At 36.5% G+C, this 15,194-nt stretch overlaps 2 protein-coding genes across 5 annotated transcripts in view; one reads left to right on the plus strand and one right to left on the minus strand.

The window, feature by feature from the left end:
* Nucleotides 1–2,446: 2,446 nt before the first annotated feature.
* adgrg11 (adhesion G protein-coupled receptor G11) overlaps nt 2,447–15,194 on the plus strand; it is a 36,471-nt gene continuing 23,723 nt past the window's right edge. For 3 of the 4 annotated variants that reach the window (XM_048207689.1, XM_048207691.1, XM_048207692.1), the window contains exons 1-2: nt 2,447–2,577; nt 13,346–13,481. The gene's annotated coding sequence lies outside the window, so the exon portion shown is untranslated. The remainder of the gene's footprint in view (nt 2,578–13,345; nt 13,482–15,194) is intronic. The other variant, XM_048207690.1, reaches the window with a different exon arrangement.
* Nucleotides 3,291–10,288, minus strand: bmf2 (BCL2 modifying factor 2). The gene is made up of 4 exons (XM_048207696.1): nt 10,051–10,288; nt 8,061–8,404; nt 6,884–7,086; nt 3,291–5,216 (listed from the first exon to the last, which is right to left on the minus strand). Exons 2-4 carry the CDS (start codon nt 8,380–8,382, stop codon nt 5,115–5,117), a joined length of 627 nt encoding a protein of 208 aa, XP_048063653.1. The 5' UTR covers nt 8,383–8,404; nt 10,051–10,288; the 3' UTR covers nt 3,291–5,114.

The following is a 15,194-nucleotide window of genomic DNA, read 5'->3' on the forward strand; positions in this document are numbered from 1 at the left end:
TTTAATCTTTTCCTTATCATTGATTAGGGCAGAAGGGACCTTTGCTTCCTCAGTTGCAGCTGCCTGGACACTTTGATCAGTCAAGAGTCTGTTGGGAGGGGGACAATGGCTTACGCATGCCATATCCATATCTTCCTCTTCCGGATTCTGCTTTGTGGTTTGCACTGCGTTAAGGGCTGCAGGTTCTCAGATTTTCTTTGCTGTTTCTGTTTCTCTCCCACTTGTTGAACAGCATCCAGTCTTCCCACTTCTGCTTCTTCTAGAATTGAAACACTCAGAGTACCGCATGAGTCAAAATACCCTTTTGTCAGTTTTGGCCACCATTGTATCTGTTAAATTTTTTCCATTACTCAAATTTCATTTTTTTTTTTTAAGGGTCCCTTCAATTCAGGGACCACGTTTACCACAGCATTCCCCATTCTATTTAAGCAATTCTTCTTTTCAGAAAGAAAAAATAGAGAAATATCACTTTTTTTTCAAGTGTGAAGACAAGTAAATTCTGTTCTTGCAAAATCTATAAAAACAGTAGCAATAGTGATATTACTACTTTTTTTAGATCACGAAAACAAGCAAGTTATGCTTTGCAAGATGCAGAAAAACAGTGATAGTGATATTATTATTTTTTTTAGTGCCTCAATGTACTTCTACAATTCTCCTGATTCCTGTTTGAGTAAGAATATAGTTTCTATACAAAAGTGTCATATTACAAAAACATTTTTTCAAAATGTCTTTTCTTTTCTTTTCTTTTCTTTTCTTTTCTCTTTTCTTTATCTTGGTCACCCAACTTCAGACATTCAATGCAGTATCATACTCGGTGATGCATCAATATCAAACTATAATTTTTATAATATTTTCTTAGGATATGGGATATTTCTCAATCTATTTCATTCATATAATTCTATACCTGAGATCTCAGTTCTGATATTTCAGAATTGTTGTTAGTGTTATTATTATTATTATTATTATTTTTATTATAATTATTATTTCATTCAAACAAAGATTAAGTTGTAGTCTGTCTTACCTTACAAGTTCTTCGAGGCCGTGAAAGGATTTGTCCCCCTCCTCCGACGGGTTTTGGTCCGTTTGAAATCTGAGGAAAATGTCTCCTCTTGTGATTTAAATCAGTGATAAAAGAGGAAGAAAAAAAAGCTTCCCTTTCCCGTCGGTGAAGGGAGAAGATCCTTAGGCCTCCTGGCTAGGCAACGTGAAGTGCCTGCAACCCCTTCAGCCGTGACTTATTCATGATACAGCACTAGCCTCGAGTGCCTTATTGCTTTTATAAAACGGTTACCACACAATACAAATATTAAAGCCAAAAATGTGTATCAGTGCAACTTTCACTAAAAGCCTTCCTTCCGCCGGAAAAAAATAGTCCCTGACCGTGAACAGCAACAGAAGTGACATAATTACGCCATTAGATGGCGGCAAATGTCTTTATGAGTGTGTCAGTCAGTAGCGAAGACTTTTATATTGACAAGACTGAATTGTTGTGAACACGGAACAAGACGAAACTGACAAATGCTTTGACTAGCGCTGTCAGTAATGGGAAAACCCCTTTAACTGTTAAAAGGACAAGATAATACATCGGACATTTAAACAGATTTTTTATTACGGACATAGGACTGACCTGAAGGAAAATGCTAAATCTGAATGCAGGTAATAAACTTGCTCACTCAATCTCTTTCTCACAACACTCTTCTACATAATACAGTAAGCTTCAATGAACAATATCAACTGAGAACAAACAGTTTACTTTGCTAAAAGTGGTTGCTAAGGGTGTTGTGTAGTGATACACGGTGAAGCGGTCATAGCCTTGTTTTATTGTGAATAAAACACAGCTATCAATCAGAATCAAGGACAGGAAGTAACCATTATATATATATATATATATATATATATATATATATATATATATATATATATATTATATATTACAGTGTGTGTGTATATATATATATAATTTGTATACATAAATATAATGACAAAGCTCTCTCAAATGAGTATCCATAAATATTTTAATGCAGTGAACATTGCAGAAAAAGTGTCAGCATTTATATGACAGCATTTATGATATATGTAAAAAAGACATCTTATTTCACAATTTTATAACAGCATTTAATATATTTATCAAACTGTATAATTATTTTAAGTAGCAAAATTAAAAAAGAACCAGCAGTAATGTCGTACACATTCCAAACAAAGTAAAAAAAGCATAACATTTTTACTCATTTAACGACTTTTCTGAGACAAGTGCATTTGAAAGGGCATTTCAGATAAATGAGGCAGCAGTAGCAGCCTGTTCTCTTTGATAGTCTGTCTGAGCTCCCTGTGGTTTGTGCGGAGGTATTTATTCATCCAAACTGCAATGCGTGTTCACGTGTTTGTTTGGGTGCTCGTGACTGAAGCCCAGTGTGATCAAGTCCTCATCGTTGGCCTGCTGTTCTAAGGCACCTTCAGCTGTTTGATTGTCTGCAAGTGTCATCGTTACCAATACACAAGCATTTGAGGCACACCTGTCAGAAGAACAACAGGACAAGAATACAGCACAGCACTGGAACATCACCTCCGTGGAATGTGGTGAGGAAATAAAATGGAATAATTGCAGAGGAATCATGTGGATTTGTGGACTCTGACAGTCTGTGTTATATTCACACCGTCTTCATGGTCTCTAACACTGTACCGACGACATTACGTTATAAAAATCTATCGATAATGCACAAGCAAACCATGTAAAATTGTAAACCGCAAAGTACAGGCACCTCAGTAGATTGTACCACAAAAGAAAGCATTTAAAGGGTTAGTTCACCCAAAAATGAAAACAATGTCATTAATTACTCACCCTTATGCCGTTCCACACCCGTAAGACCTTCATTAATCTTCAGAACACAAATTAAGATATATTTGTTGAAATCCGATGGCTCAGTGAGGCCTACATAGCCAGCAATGACATTTCCTCTCTCAAGATCCATTAATGTAATAAAAACATATTTAAATCAGTTCATGTGAGTACAGTGGTTCAATGTTAATATTATAAAGCGACGAGAATATTTTTGGTGCGCCAAAAAAAAACAAAATAACGATGGCCGATTTCAAAACACTGCTTCAGGAAGCTTCGGAGCACCAAAGTCACATGATTTCAGCCGTTGGCAGTTTGACACGCCGTCCGAATCATGATTCGATACGCTGATTCATAGCGTTTTTAGTACCTTTATGGATCTTGAGAGAGGAAGTGTCCATTGCTCCCTATGCAGTCCTCACTGAGCCATCGGATTTCAGCTAAAATATCTTCATTTGTGTTCCAACGATTAACGAAGGTCTTACATGTGTGGAACGGCATGAGGGTGAGTAATTAATGACATCATTTTCATTTTTGGGTGAACTAACCCTTTAAGAAACCAGCAATGGAACGATATCTATTTTTATAACTTAAATTATTAATCTCATATTTATATTAATTTCACTTTACAATATGGTCTTACAAATATATATATGGAAAATAAATTCCCCCGTTTTATCGCACATCATATACAAACTCTTAAATATTCATATCAGCGCCAGATCATAAGCCAGTCACATGATGCCATCTGGCCTTCTCGTTGGACGCTTCAGTAAATCTACAGGTTTGTTCGACTTGAAGCGGCGCTGCGTAACATCGCTTCAAATTGAACACGCTCACATCTGAGTTCATTATTGTCCTCGTCCTTAAAGGGACAGTTCACAAAAAAATGCAAAATCTGTCATCATATACAAACCCATAGAATTTTACGAGGAAGAAACGAGGCTGGACAGTCTTGGTATGTACTGTAATTTTATGGAATTTTTATCTATTGAAATTTTTGTGGAAAGATTTTTCGTCATTACTTAAATCCCTCGCAGCCTTGTTCGCGCCAAAATTAAAATGGCGCTGCTCTGGCGAAAATCTGTAACATTTCAGCAATTAAGAAAGGAGATTACACAGGAATGTTCGGAATGACATGAGGGTGAGTAAGTGATGACATAATTTTACTTTTAGGGCGAACTATCCCTCTAATTAAAGCATATTTTTGCTATCCATAGGACACTTTCCCTCTTAAGACATTTACAGTAATAATCCTCTTTATAATAACTATTGATTGACATATACATATCAACACAGCTCTTCCTAGAACTTGGATAAGTTCTCATTAGGTAACTTGTAGCTATATTTGTTAAATATTAATGATTGCATTTATCGCTTGAGTTGAACTGTAACAGATGATTTGGTGTATTGCTCTTTGAGCACATTTTGATAATCACCAATTACTAAAGAGATACTTTAAACACTGATATCTAAAGTAATACTTCAGTGCCTGAGAGATATCATGTCATTATGTGATGTCTGTGATACATGACAGCAGAATTAATTCATTAAGGCAAACTAATATTTCATAATTTTTGTGGTACATTCTCTCTTAATGAGAAAACATGATCCTCTTCAGCATTTTAAAATCACAAAATTCATATCTGTCTCTTTTGTTTTTCTCAAAAATGGCTCATTATTGATATACAGGTAGTAAAACCTGATGTTCAAGTTGTTTTTCTGCATTTAAACAAAACTTTTTCAGTTCTTTCTGAAGTATGTTACTGGCCTCTGGAATTATGTATCATCACATCTGTTCTGTCCCAATAACACTGATAACAGCAGTGAATCAAGCACAATCCGTGATACACCAGCAGGGAAAGATCAAGATTCTGTTCTGGATGCGTCACAGTTCAGAAGATGTAATAATAAAGTCAGGACAAATACTCAAACGCCCACATAAGTGTTGACCTTGAGTGTTCTCACAGCTCTTCAGTTCTTCCTTCTTCTGAGGGTTTTATTAAGGCATCCACTGCACCGAGATCCGCTCATGTGTGAACGTATGTTGGGAAAACATAAGGCAGAATATTAATATCTTTATATTGATATGCAACCTGCAGAAAATTTACTCCAATGCTCCATTTTGAGAATGGCTTCTTCGGAAAAAGGAGGGAAGTCTGACCAGCGGCAACCTTCTTTCCACAACAGTTTTTGAGCCACATAAATCCAGATCTGTGCACATCTTACAGTGCTGTGTAAAACTTATTTGGGTCCTGAAAAGGTGAGCTGTGGCCTCTCATCTCTGTGCTCTTGCATTTTGGGGTCCTTCTTGAGGAAAAAGGAAGTTGTAGATTGACGTCACTAACTGGAACAAACCCAACCGGCCCCTGTGAATGAACTGCACAAAAATAAACCAAAAATAATTATTCATCAGGTGAAATTTCTGCCATAGGTGGAAAATTATATTGCATTTAATAATCCAAGCGAGGCGTCATTATTAAACTATCCATTTTATAATTGAAGTCCACATGAGTTGACATTTACAACCCATTTTACTTAAATAATGTGACATATTTCCGTCAGTATGTCAAACTTAATTTTCTCTATCTGCCAAAAAGCAAAGTTGTCTTTAATAAAGCATGCACAATAAGACAAGGAGCGTCTATTATGAAAGTAAATAGGATCAACGTTGATCTCATGTTTGTTTTTAAGTGGCAGGTATCTGCCATAAGATGGCGCTGTGGCCTCAAGCTTCACTTCAAACTCCTCCCCTTCCCTCTAAATCCCCCTGATGGACAGTTAAAGCGGCCAATCAGCAGTCAGGCCAGCTGTGTTGTAGTTCAGCCTTGACTATTGCAGTATGTTGCATAAGCAACCGCTCACACTGAAGGCATGCTAGATTTAAAGTTAGATGAACTTATTTAAATTATTCTGACCCATTTATTCTTATTTTGATTGTCATCTTTCAAGGTTTTAAATTATTCAAAGGACCCTTAGGCCATCTGTGAGAACATGAAGTTTCAGTTTTTGATTTTTTCAGTATTTTCCACAGTTTATAAATCATACAGTCTGCACGTTCATTAAAACATCTCAGTTGTAGCGGCTCAGCATATAACACAGAGTGTTACTAAAGGTGATACATTTGAGATTGTGGTCACATGTCTGCTGACGTGGCGTTTTAGTCTGTCTAAAATTAGCTCGCAGTATAAACACACTTCACATCCTCTTTCTGAGCTCATACACAAACTACTGCCGGCCTGGGTAAATGCTGAACACAAATTGCAAACTTTTAAACCCTTGATAAATCTAAATGTATCCCTGTTAACAATAATGTAGAGGATGAGAGTTAATATGCCTCTCTAATAAATGTAAAAATCACTTTGGATAAATGATAACATAAATAAGTCTCATACATGGAAAATGTTTCCTCTAGCAAAAACCATGTTATTGAACAAGAATACACTGTCTTCATCTGCTGTTTGTAATTTAAAAACTTCTTTAAAATACATCTACAACACAAACATCTTCCGATGGCCATATTTACATGATAAGATGTGGCACTTCTCAAAATTATAAAAATAAAAAGTTAAATTATAAAACTTTTTTCCATGCATCTCTCATATTATTCTTGTTTACCTAAAATAAACACTTTTAACTAATCCGATTTTACCACAAACCAAATAACAATGTTTTCAATAGTCACGCAGCCTTTATAAATAAGTTTGATATATAAACATCATCTAGGGGTTAAACTCCTCCATTATTTACTGAAAGGTTATTGTTGGACTGTATACAGTATACGTATGTATTCATTATATTAAGTAAATTAGACATATGATACAATCTAAGAGAACTTGAGTAAACAGGATGAGCAAACCAATAATGATGTCATCCTTCCCGCTGAGCATTTGCATATACAGCACTGTAACAAGACAATGCTGTCATTGCACATTGTGACCGAAACCACTGCAATGAAACCACCGACTCTGTCCACACACCTGTGAAAATCTTTTACCCATTTGATTCACATGGGCCTCTACTAGTCTGATCTGAAATCACTCTTACCAGCTGAAGATGTTCCTGCTGAAACTGATCCCCCATTTCACGCAATTTACGTCCAATCTGAATCTCCACGCTAATTCTCATGTCACGTTCGTCGTCTTTTTCTTCTGCTCTCCCTTCGTTGGCCTCTCTTTCTTCGACGTTTTGTACGCCATCCGGGACAGGTTCGAACAACGCGGGGAAGTGTGCACGAAATCCAGCATTTCCTACAAGATAAAAACAAAATATATATAGTTTTATATTGTATACTATTAAAATAATTATTACTATCGATATATTATAATATTCTATAAAATATTTAAAGGTTCAGTGTGTAAATTTTAGCATCTAGCGAATTGCAACCAATGGCTCAGCCCACTTTCGAAGCACATAGAGAAGCTACGGTGGCCTACACAGGACAAAGATATCATCATCTGAGACAGCAGAGAGTAGCCAGTCAAGCAACGAGGTTTATTTAGATAAATTAAGAAATTATATTTACTTAATTATTCAGTAAACGATATGTTATTGCGAATATTATTAAGCTGCCTCTAAAAACGCCATGAAGAAGAAGAAGAACAGTTTAGAGCAGTTTGTCCGTTTAGGGCTACTGTAGAAACATGGCGGCGCAAAATGGCGACTTCCATGTAAGTGGACCCGCGGTGTGTGTAGATAGAAATGGCTTATTCTAAGGTAATAAAAACATAATGGTTCATTATGTAAGGTCTTTATGCACCACTGAAAACATAGTTATGTATATTATATTGCATTTCTGTCAATAGATCCTCCTAAATAATACACACTGGACCTTTAAGAATGAAAATCAGTAAGTTTAATACAGTTTAGTAGTTTGGTTTAATTTTTAACTTCAGGTTTAACAAAATTTAACATGATCCAAGGCCATTAAATAAAAATGCTCAGGGCAAAACTGTCACAGAAAATGCTATTAGATATAGATTTTTTATTTATTATTTTACTTTTTAACTATTATCTAATTATATATATATATATATATATATATATATATATATATATATATATATATATATATTCAGAAATCGAAAAAAATAGTTAGTTAGTAATTAATTAGTTCCAAGGCCTTTAATAAAATCTCTGGCACTAATGTGGACAAAGTTAAATTTGTGTTTGGCCATAATACAATCTCATAATCATGGATATGATGCATATTGTGTATCCCTACCATAAAAAAGTGCTCTTGGCCCTGGAGCCCCAGAGGCCATAGTAAGTGAAGCAAGGCCCCTGGGTCCACAGTGAGCCCTGAATGCAGTCCTGGCATCCACAGATCCGCAGGGAGATGATGCGTCTCTCCCTGAACCCTGGAACGGTGCCATATCTCCGTCTCTCACTGAATTCAGGACAGAGCTCAGTGTCTGCGTGGATCTGTCTTCAAAGCGCCTGTGTCTGTTAACCGCTCCACGGTGGGCGTCTCTGTTCTCTGAGCTCTTGTTTCTTAGCGGTGTTTCACAGCACTGAGGAAGCTGTTCGTCCTCCTCATCATCCATCGGCGGAGTCAGCAAAACTGCCCTGAAATATACCACAGACTGTCACTCTGTGCAACTGTGAGAATTCACATGCTGTTCACTGTTCACATGCTGAAAACTGTGTTTTCTGTATTATATAATATGACACAGGGCCTCAAAAAAGTTTGTTTTTTCATTCTAGTGCAGTGGTTTTGCTTCAGGACCCATATATTACATTGGATATTAAGTGATGACCAAACACAATGGCAAAAAATGTTCATGTGCAACAAAATCAAACATTTAAATGCATTGTTTATTTATTGGTTTATTACTAAATGACAAATTAATATCTGATTGGATGCACAGTTTTGGACATAAACAACATAAAACATGGCAATTTATACTTCCTTTTAAAAGCTGATAAGCTTATTTATTTTCTATACCAAACCATGCACAGTTATCATATTAACCAATGTGATTAGTTGCCTTTTATAATTTGCATTTAGCATTGTTTTCCCTCTCTATTCAGTGCATTTTAGGAATATTTGACCTCATGCAAACACTGAATCTCAGAGAGCTCACCCACATTCACAAGAAACAACCAACCATGACTGATCTAAATAAGTTTAAATTATTACATAGATTTTATTTGGTTGAACAATGAATCGTTAAAACCAGAAACTAGATTAGCACATAAGTGCAACTTCTGGCATCAAAGTGCAGTGAGATGACTAAGATAGGCTGGTCACAAACAAAACCGCCAAAACGTCAAATGGCAACATTTCAAAGGAGCCTCATACAAATGAGGGGAAGTTTCAGGCCTGTGCTCACAGTTTTATGTGCCGCAGTTTCCCAGAAAACAATACATTGCAAATCTGTACCATCACAACAAGTCAGTTTATGAAATCTGTTCATGAATAATCTGATCAACTGAGAGTTAGATTAGTACAGATGCTTTCAGATGAGAATAGTTTCATATAATTACAGTGAAATTGGTCAAATTGAGTTCTCAGACATGCACAGATGTGTAATTTGTTTGCAGTACATGAAGGCTGAAATATAATCAATTAAAAACCCACATTATGAGTCTATTTTATGAAGTATAATTCTATTAATAGATTGGTTATCATATGGAAAGATGATTATTAATGTGAATAACACTCTTAATCCCTGCTGTAAACCAGCCCAGTATGGTTTGCTGGTTTTAGCTGGTTTCCCAGCTTGGATACCCTGGTCTGTTGGCTGGTTTCAGAGGGTTTTAAAGGGTTTTTGGGGGTGGGGCGGTCAGACTAGCATGGCCAGGCTGAAAGACCATTGAAGACCACCATCAATCACTCTTGTTATTAAGAAAACCATTTTAGGCTGGTTTAAGATGTAGTGTTCAGCATATAGCAAAGTAAAAACAAATAGAAAACATCAGGACATCATGAAACCTCATGTGAAAGTCACTCTTTTGATATTTCAGATTTATTAAGTTTAGATGGACATCTGAATCACAATATCATATTGGGAATATTTCACTGTATTAGGTTGTGATCTTTATTCTGCAATTTAACACTTTAGTCACTTTCTTTCACAGATCAAAACACTTCAACTGTTTTTTTCCTGACAAAAAGTCACTTCAGTTCTTATTTCAATAGAGTAAACCACAGAAATCAAAAAACACAGAATGAAACTGCAGCATATGAGACAGAAACAGGAGACACTCACCGCCAGTGCTTGAATGTGCCTGTCAGTACTGTTTTATTCCGCTTTTTGTGTCAGCGCTCTTTTATTCCGTCTTCACTGTGCTTGTATTTACTAACACGGACTCGCTCCGTTTTCATTCTGCGCCCTCCGCTCGAGTTGTTTGTATTGGACACGAGCGCGCCGAAAGTCACGCCCATTTTGAGCTGACATCACATGATATGTTAATTAGTCTAAAGAGGCGGGAGTCGGTGTTGTTGGTGCCCGAGGGAAAAGGTCAGTTTAGGGTTTGTGTGTTGACTCTGTCAACTCTCTTTTAATGTACAAACTGAGCATTTCAGCAGTTTTATCAGATTAAACAATTCAAACTGTTGAGATTAGTGGTTGTGTTGAAAGAGACCGTTTTAATGCCGCTTGTTGTTGGAGTTATAAGTGCTTTAAACTAATCAAAATTAGTGAAAAGCATGCTTTTATTGACACTTATTGTGACGAAACGTTTTCCAACTAGAAAAATCTAAGTATTTTATTATATTACTGCAGATGTTTAACAGCGGTAGATTATTTTTGAATGACTTTTAGAATATATTGCATTATTCCCTTTATATTTGTCAGAATTGACCCTTCTCCGGGAGTTTGATTGACAAGCGATCTAACCAGTCAAAACGACGAATCCGCCATTTTGTCCGTCAAAGCAGTCAGGAGTTAGAAGATTAACCTCAGTGGACTTAAACTTGAAAAATGGTGTGTATTGACGTCTTTCCGCGTTTGAAACATTTCTTCTCATGTTCATTCATGTTTATTTGATGCTATAAATGAACTAGTAGGAAGAGATGATCGGTTCACGAGGCGCTACAGCGATCTGTCACGACACATTAAAGAGCCACAAAACGGTTTTTATTGTTTGAATTTCTTAAAAAAAACTACACAGTTTGAAAGCTGGGACTTTGTTTAATATCATAAGTAGCCTGCTCTGTCTTGTCTGTCAACGTGTTGTCAGTGTCCTCTTTGCTCCGTGATGTATTTTTCACTCTGTGTGGCATGACAGCGCCACGGCTTGTCGGACAAAGCAACAGTAACTAAGGGGGGCGGGTCTTTGCGAAGGGTCAATTAAGTCATGTCGGAAAGATCGTATTTACGAGACATGAAGGCCGCCACAAAGTCGTAAATACGAGTGGGAATCTCGGGATTTGGGGGCGTGTCAGTGAGAAACATAGCGGAATACGAAAATACTTAAAGTTATTTAACAGTGACATTGTCAGGCTTTTTAATTTACAACAAAATAAGCCAACTGCCTGCACAAAATATAATAGCATTGTAATATAACAATATAATATGTCACGATAAAGTGGCTTCATAGGTTAATTAAAAACATAACAAAGCAAAACACACCTCTACATTCTTTGTTCTTCATTTTCTAAAAGCAGAGTTTAAAAACATTGCTGTATTTTTGTGTAGTTTGTTAAGAGAAGGACCACCGCCATCTTGCTGCTGAGACTTGAGCACCTGACGTCATAATCACGACTTCCCAACTCGTAAATACGAACTTCCCAGGAGGATTTGAACGCATCATATATTTCTGGCAAGTTATCAGTCACATGACACCATTATAAAGGAACCTATGTTGTATCTCACCAAGAGAGAACATTTTCTGTATATGAGGAATATTTGACTCCAAATTTAATTTAATTTTGTTGTCCATGCAAATATCCACAGGAAAGCTTGTTGTTTTGTTTTGTTGTTTTTGTAATGGACAAATACACTGACCTTGACATCTGTCAACCTTAGTTATTATGATCTATTGTGATCAATTTGTACACTTTTCTGCATTTTTGTGCATGCATATTTTCAGCCTAAGCCAGAATTCAAGTGCACTTGTTGTAAATGGGCAGTGAGTCACCTGAATATTACAGTCTTCCTGTTCTCACTCGCTTGCGATGACATCATCCTTTCCGACAGCCGTTGGGCTCAGCATTCCTGCACACACTGCGCAGCAACCGTGAGATTGCAATGGCTAATTTAAAGATTAATTACTGCTCTAGAAAAAGATTAACATGTATGAAAGTTTTAGTTTAAAGTGTGTGAGCTTTATAAAAGCCTGATTGTTTTAAACCTGCATACAAACTTCATTATTCTGTGCAGCTAGGCCAACACATTGCTGGCAGGGATTTCAGTTTGCTGAAATGCTGGGATGGTTTCAGATGAGGATGAGGACGAGGTAGAGACAAATCACTGACTAGAGGAAGAGGATTGAAATAGACTCAAAGTGACTCTGTTTCTACGGTAACTGTGGATGGGGAGGTACAAGAGATGAGAGCGAGGCAAAACAAACGCTGGCGCTGCCACCGTGGCAACAGCTACATCATTGGTTCTTGTTTCATAGTAAAGACGTGTTAAAAAAAAAAAAAAAAATCACAAGAGGCCCAGGAGACACCGCCCTCACAACTGCATGTTGCATCAGAAAGATCCTACAAGAGGAAGAGCAAAACACACAAACACATCACATGCTCCACTTCACTCTACAACCCCCTCCTTCCTCCCCGCTCTCCCGCCAAAACATCTCAGCGAGGAAATCCTGCCTAGAAACCAAACAGCTGACTTCTGCCTCGCTGTGATTGGTGCAGCTCCCTAGCAACGGCGTGTGTTAATTCAGCCAATCAGGCGCTTGGCTTTCTGCACTTTTAACCAATAGCAGGCAGCCCCAGCTTACCCAGGCAGTAACAGTGACTTGGTAACTGTCCGGAAGAACAGAAAGCAGCTGTGATTGGTGAGATCTGTGCTGCGTCCTCATTGGCTACTCATGACGATCTCTCAGTCATTCATATGTTTTTGCGGCTGCCCTAAAGGGATACACCCACAGCAGAAGGTCAACTTCTCTTCATCCTGATTGGCCGAGCAGCAACGTGGACTCCTAGTAACAAACCACAATTGCTAAAACAGGGTGTGGTTAGGCTTCTGTCAGTCATCCAAATGCTAGCCAAACATGATGTTGTTGCTGCCGGCCTGCACTTACTAAGAAGTATTTTGTAGGACAAACAGGCCTTCATTAACACACTTGTAATATCTGGGAGTAAAATTCATACTTCTAATATTTCACAGTACATGTTTGTTCACACATATTTGTATTACTGCAACAGTGTTTGCTAAGATTCACTTCTTAGATTAGCGTAGCTCCTGTTCGGCATCTGTCAGTTATTTAATGTCTGGTTTTAGTTATGATCTACATTATCACAGAGAGATCTTTCTCATTTACAACTCTGTATTTGAGATCTAACTGGTCCAGAAAGTGTTAACTTGTCATTCTCTTGTGTTTAAACTTTAGGTGCATTGAGAGCAGCGCGTGATTCACCTAGCAAGAAGAATGAGTCCCCAGACGACGACTGCAGCTCACGAGCACAACCGAAGATGAATCAGAAGTGACATCATGGCTGTAAGATTGCATGACATCATGCTTGAAGGTAGACAGATTAATATGTCAAATTTGAATCAGAAGGAACTGGCAAAGAAATGATCGGTGTTAATGATCTGGATAAATATAATCAGTTTAATAAATAAAGTTTTTTTTTTTTTTTTTTGCATTGTTGATACAGCAGCCTGCTTTAAATTATACACCAAAATGGCCGTAATCTAAGGCTTGTGCCTATACAGATATTCAGTCAAATGTTTGATTTATAAGGATATAAAGTCACGGATATAAGGATATACAGTCACGTTTCTAACACATACACATATACACTTGAAGCAGTGTTGTTATTGTTAACTAAAACAATAAAAAATGATGCACTATTTTTTTTAAAAATGTCAGTAATTGAAATAAAGCTTAAATAAAATAAAATATACATTTTATATGAAAAACTTAAGAAACCTAGGCAACTAACAGAAAAACAATGAGTTGAAGTGCTAAACTAAAACTCAAATAAAAATGAAATATAAATAAATTTATAAATAATAAAATAATTTTATTTAATAATTATTAAATAAAGGGTTAGTTCACCCAAAAATGAAATTTGTTATTTATTACTCACCCTCATGTCGTTCCACACCCGTAAGACCTTCGTTAATTTGTGTTCTGAAGATTAAGATATTTTTGATAAAATCCGATGGCTCAGTGAGTCCTGCATTGACAGCAAGATAATTAACACTTTCAGATGCCCAGAAAGCTACTAAAGACATATTTAAAACAGTTCATGTGACTACAGTGGTTCAACCTTAATATTAAAAAGCACCAAAAAAAACCAAAATAACGACTTTTTTCAACAATATCTAGTGGTGGGCGATTTCAAAACACTGCTTCATTAATCTCCAAAGCTTTACGAATCTGAGTGCGTATCAAACTGCCAAAGTCACGCCCCCCAGTGGTGAACCATTGAAATTTTAAAACACTTATGACCTAACAAAACCTTGTTTACTGAAATCACATGACTTTGGCAGTTTGATACACTCCGAACCACTGATTCAAAACAAAAGATTTGTAAAGCTTCGAAGCTTCATGAAGCAGTGTTTTGAAATCACCCATCACTAGATACTGTTGAATAAAGTCGTTATTTTGTTTTTTGGCGCACAAAAAGTATTCTTGTCGCTTCATAACATTAAGGTTGAACCACTGTAGTCACATGAACTGTTTTAAATATGTCTTTAGTAGCTTTCTGGGCATCTGAAAGTGTTAATTATCTTGCTGGCAATGGAGGCCTCACTAAGATATCGTATTTTATCAAAAATATCTTAATTTGTGTTCCGAAAATGAATGAAGGTCTTACGGCATTCGACGACATCAGGGTGAGAAATAAATTTCAGAATTTTCATTTCTGGGTGAACTAACCCTTTAATAAAATAATGTTTAATAATAATATTTATTTAACATTTGATAATAGGAGAATGTTGGACATGGAGCTGCCAGGCAGGAGCCAAAGATGAGGTATATGGATGTAATAAATGAGGTTATGAAGCTAGTGGATGCAAGTGTTGAGGATGCAGAAGATAGGGATAGGTGGAGAGAGATGATTTACTGTGGCGACCCCTGAAGGGAGAAGCCGAAAGAAGAAGATTTAACATTTAATAATAAAATCTATATAGAAATATAAATAAAAATAACAAATGTACTCAAACAGAATGAATTTAAAAATGTAAAAAAAAAAATGAAAATAAAAATAAAAGTGAATTCAAAATATTAA

The sequence above is a fragment of the Megalobrama amblycephala genome, linkage group LG11 (genome assembly GCF_018812025.1).
Source record: "Megalobrama amblycephala isolate DHTTF-2021 linkage group LG11, ASM1881202v1, whole genome shotgun sequence".
Taxonomy (NCBI): Eukaryota; Metazoa; Chordata; class Actinopteri; order Cypriniformes; family Xenocyprididae; genus Megalobrama; species Megalobrama amblycephala.

What these genes read in the sequence shown, in the direction of transcription:
- bmf2 (XM_048207696.1), bottom strand. Translation starts at nt 8,382, where the DNA reads ATGGATGATGAGGAGGACGAACAGCTTCCTCAGTGCTGTGAAACACCG. An exon ending in GCCAAGAGCACTTTTTTATG is followed by an intron (nt 7,087 to 8,060) that starts GTAGGGATACAC and finishes TTTATCTTGTAG; the next exon opens with GAAATGCTGGATTTCGTGCA. An exon ending in AGCAGGAACATCTTCAGCTG is followed by an intron (nt 5,217 to 6,883) that starts GTAAGAGTGATT and finishes ATTTTTGTGCAG; the next exon opens with TTCATTCACAGGGGCCGGTT.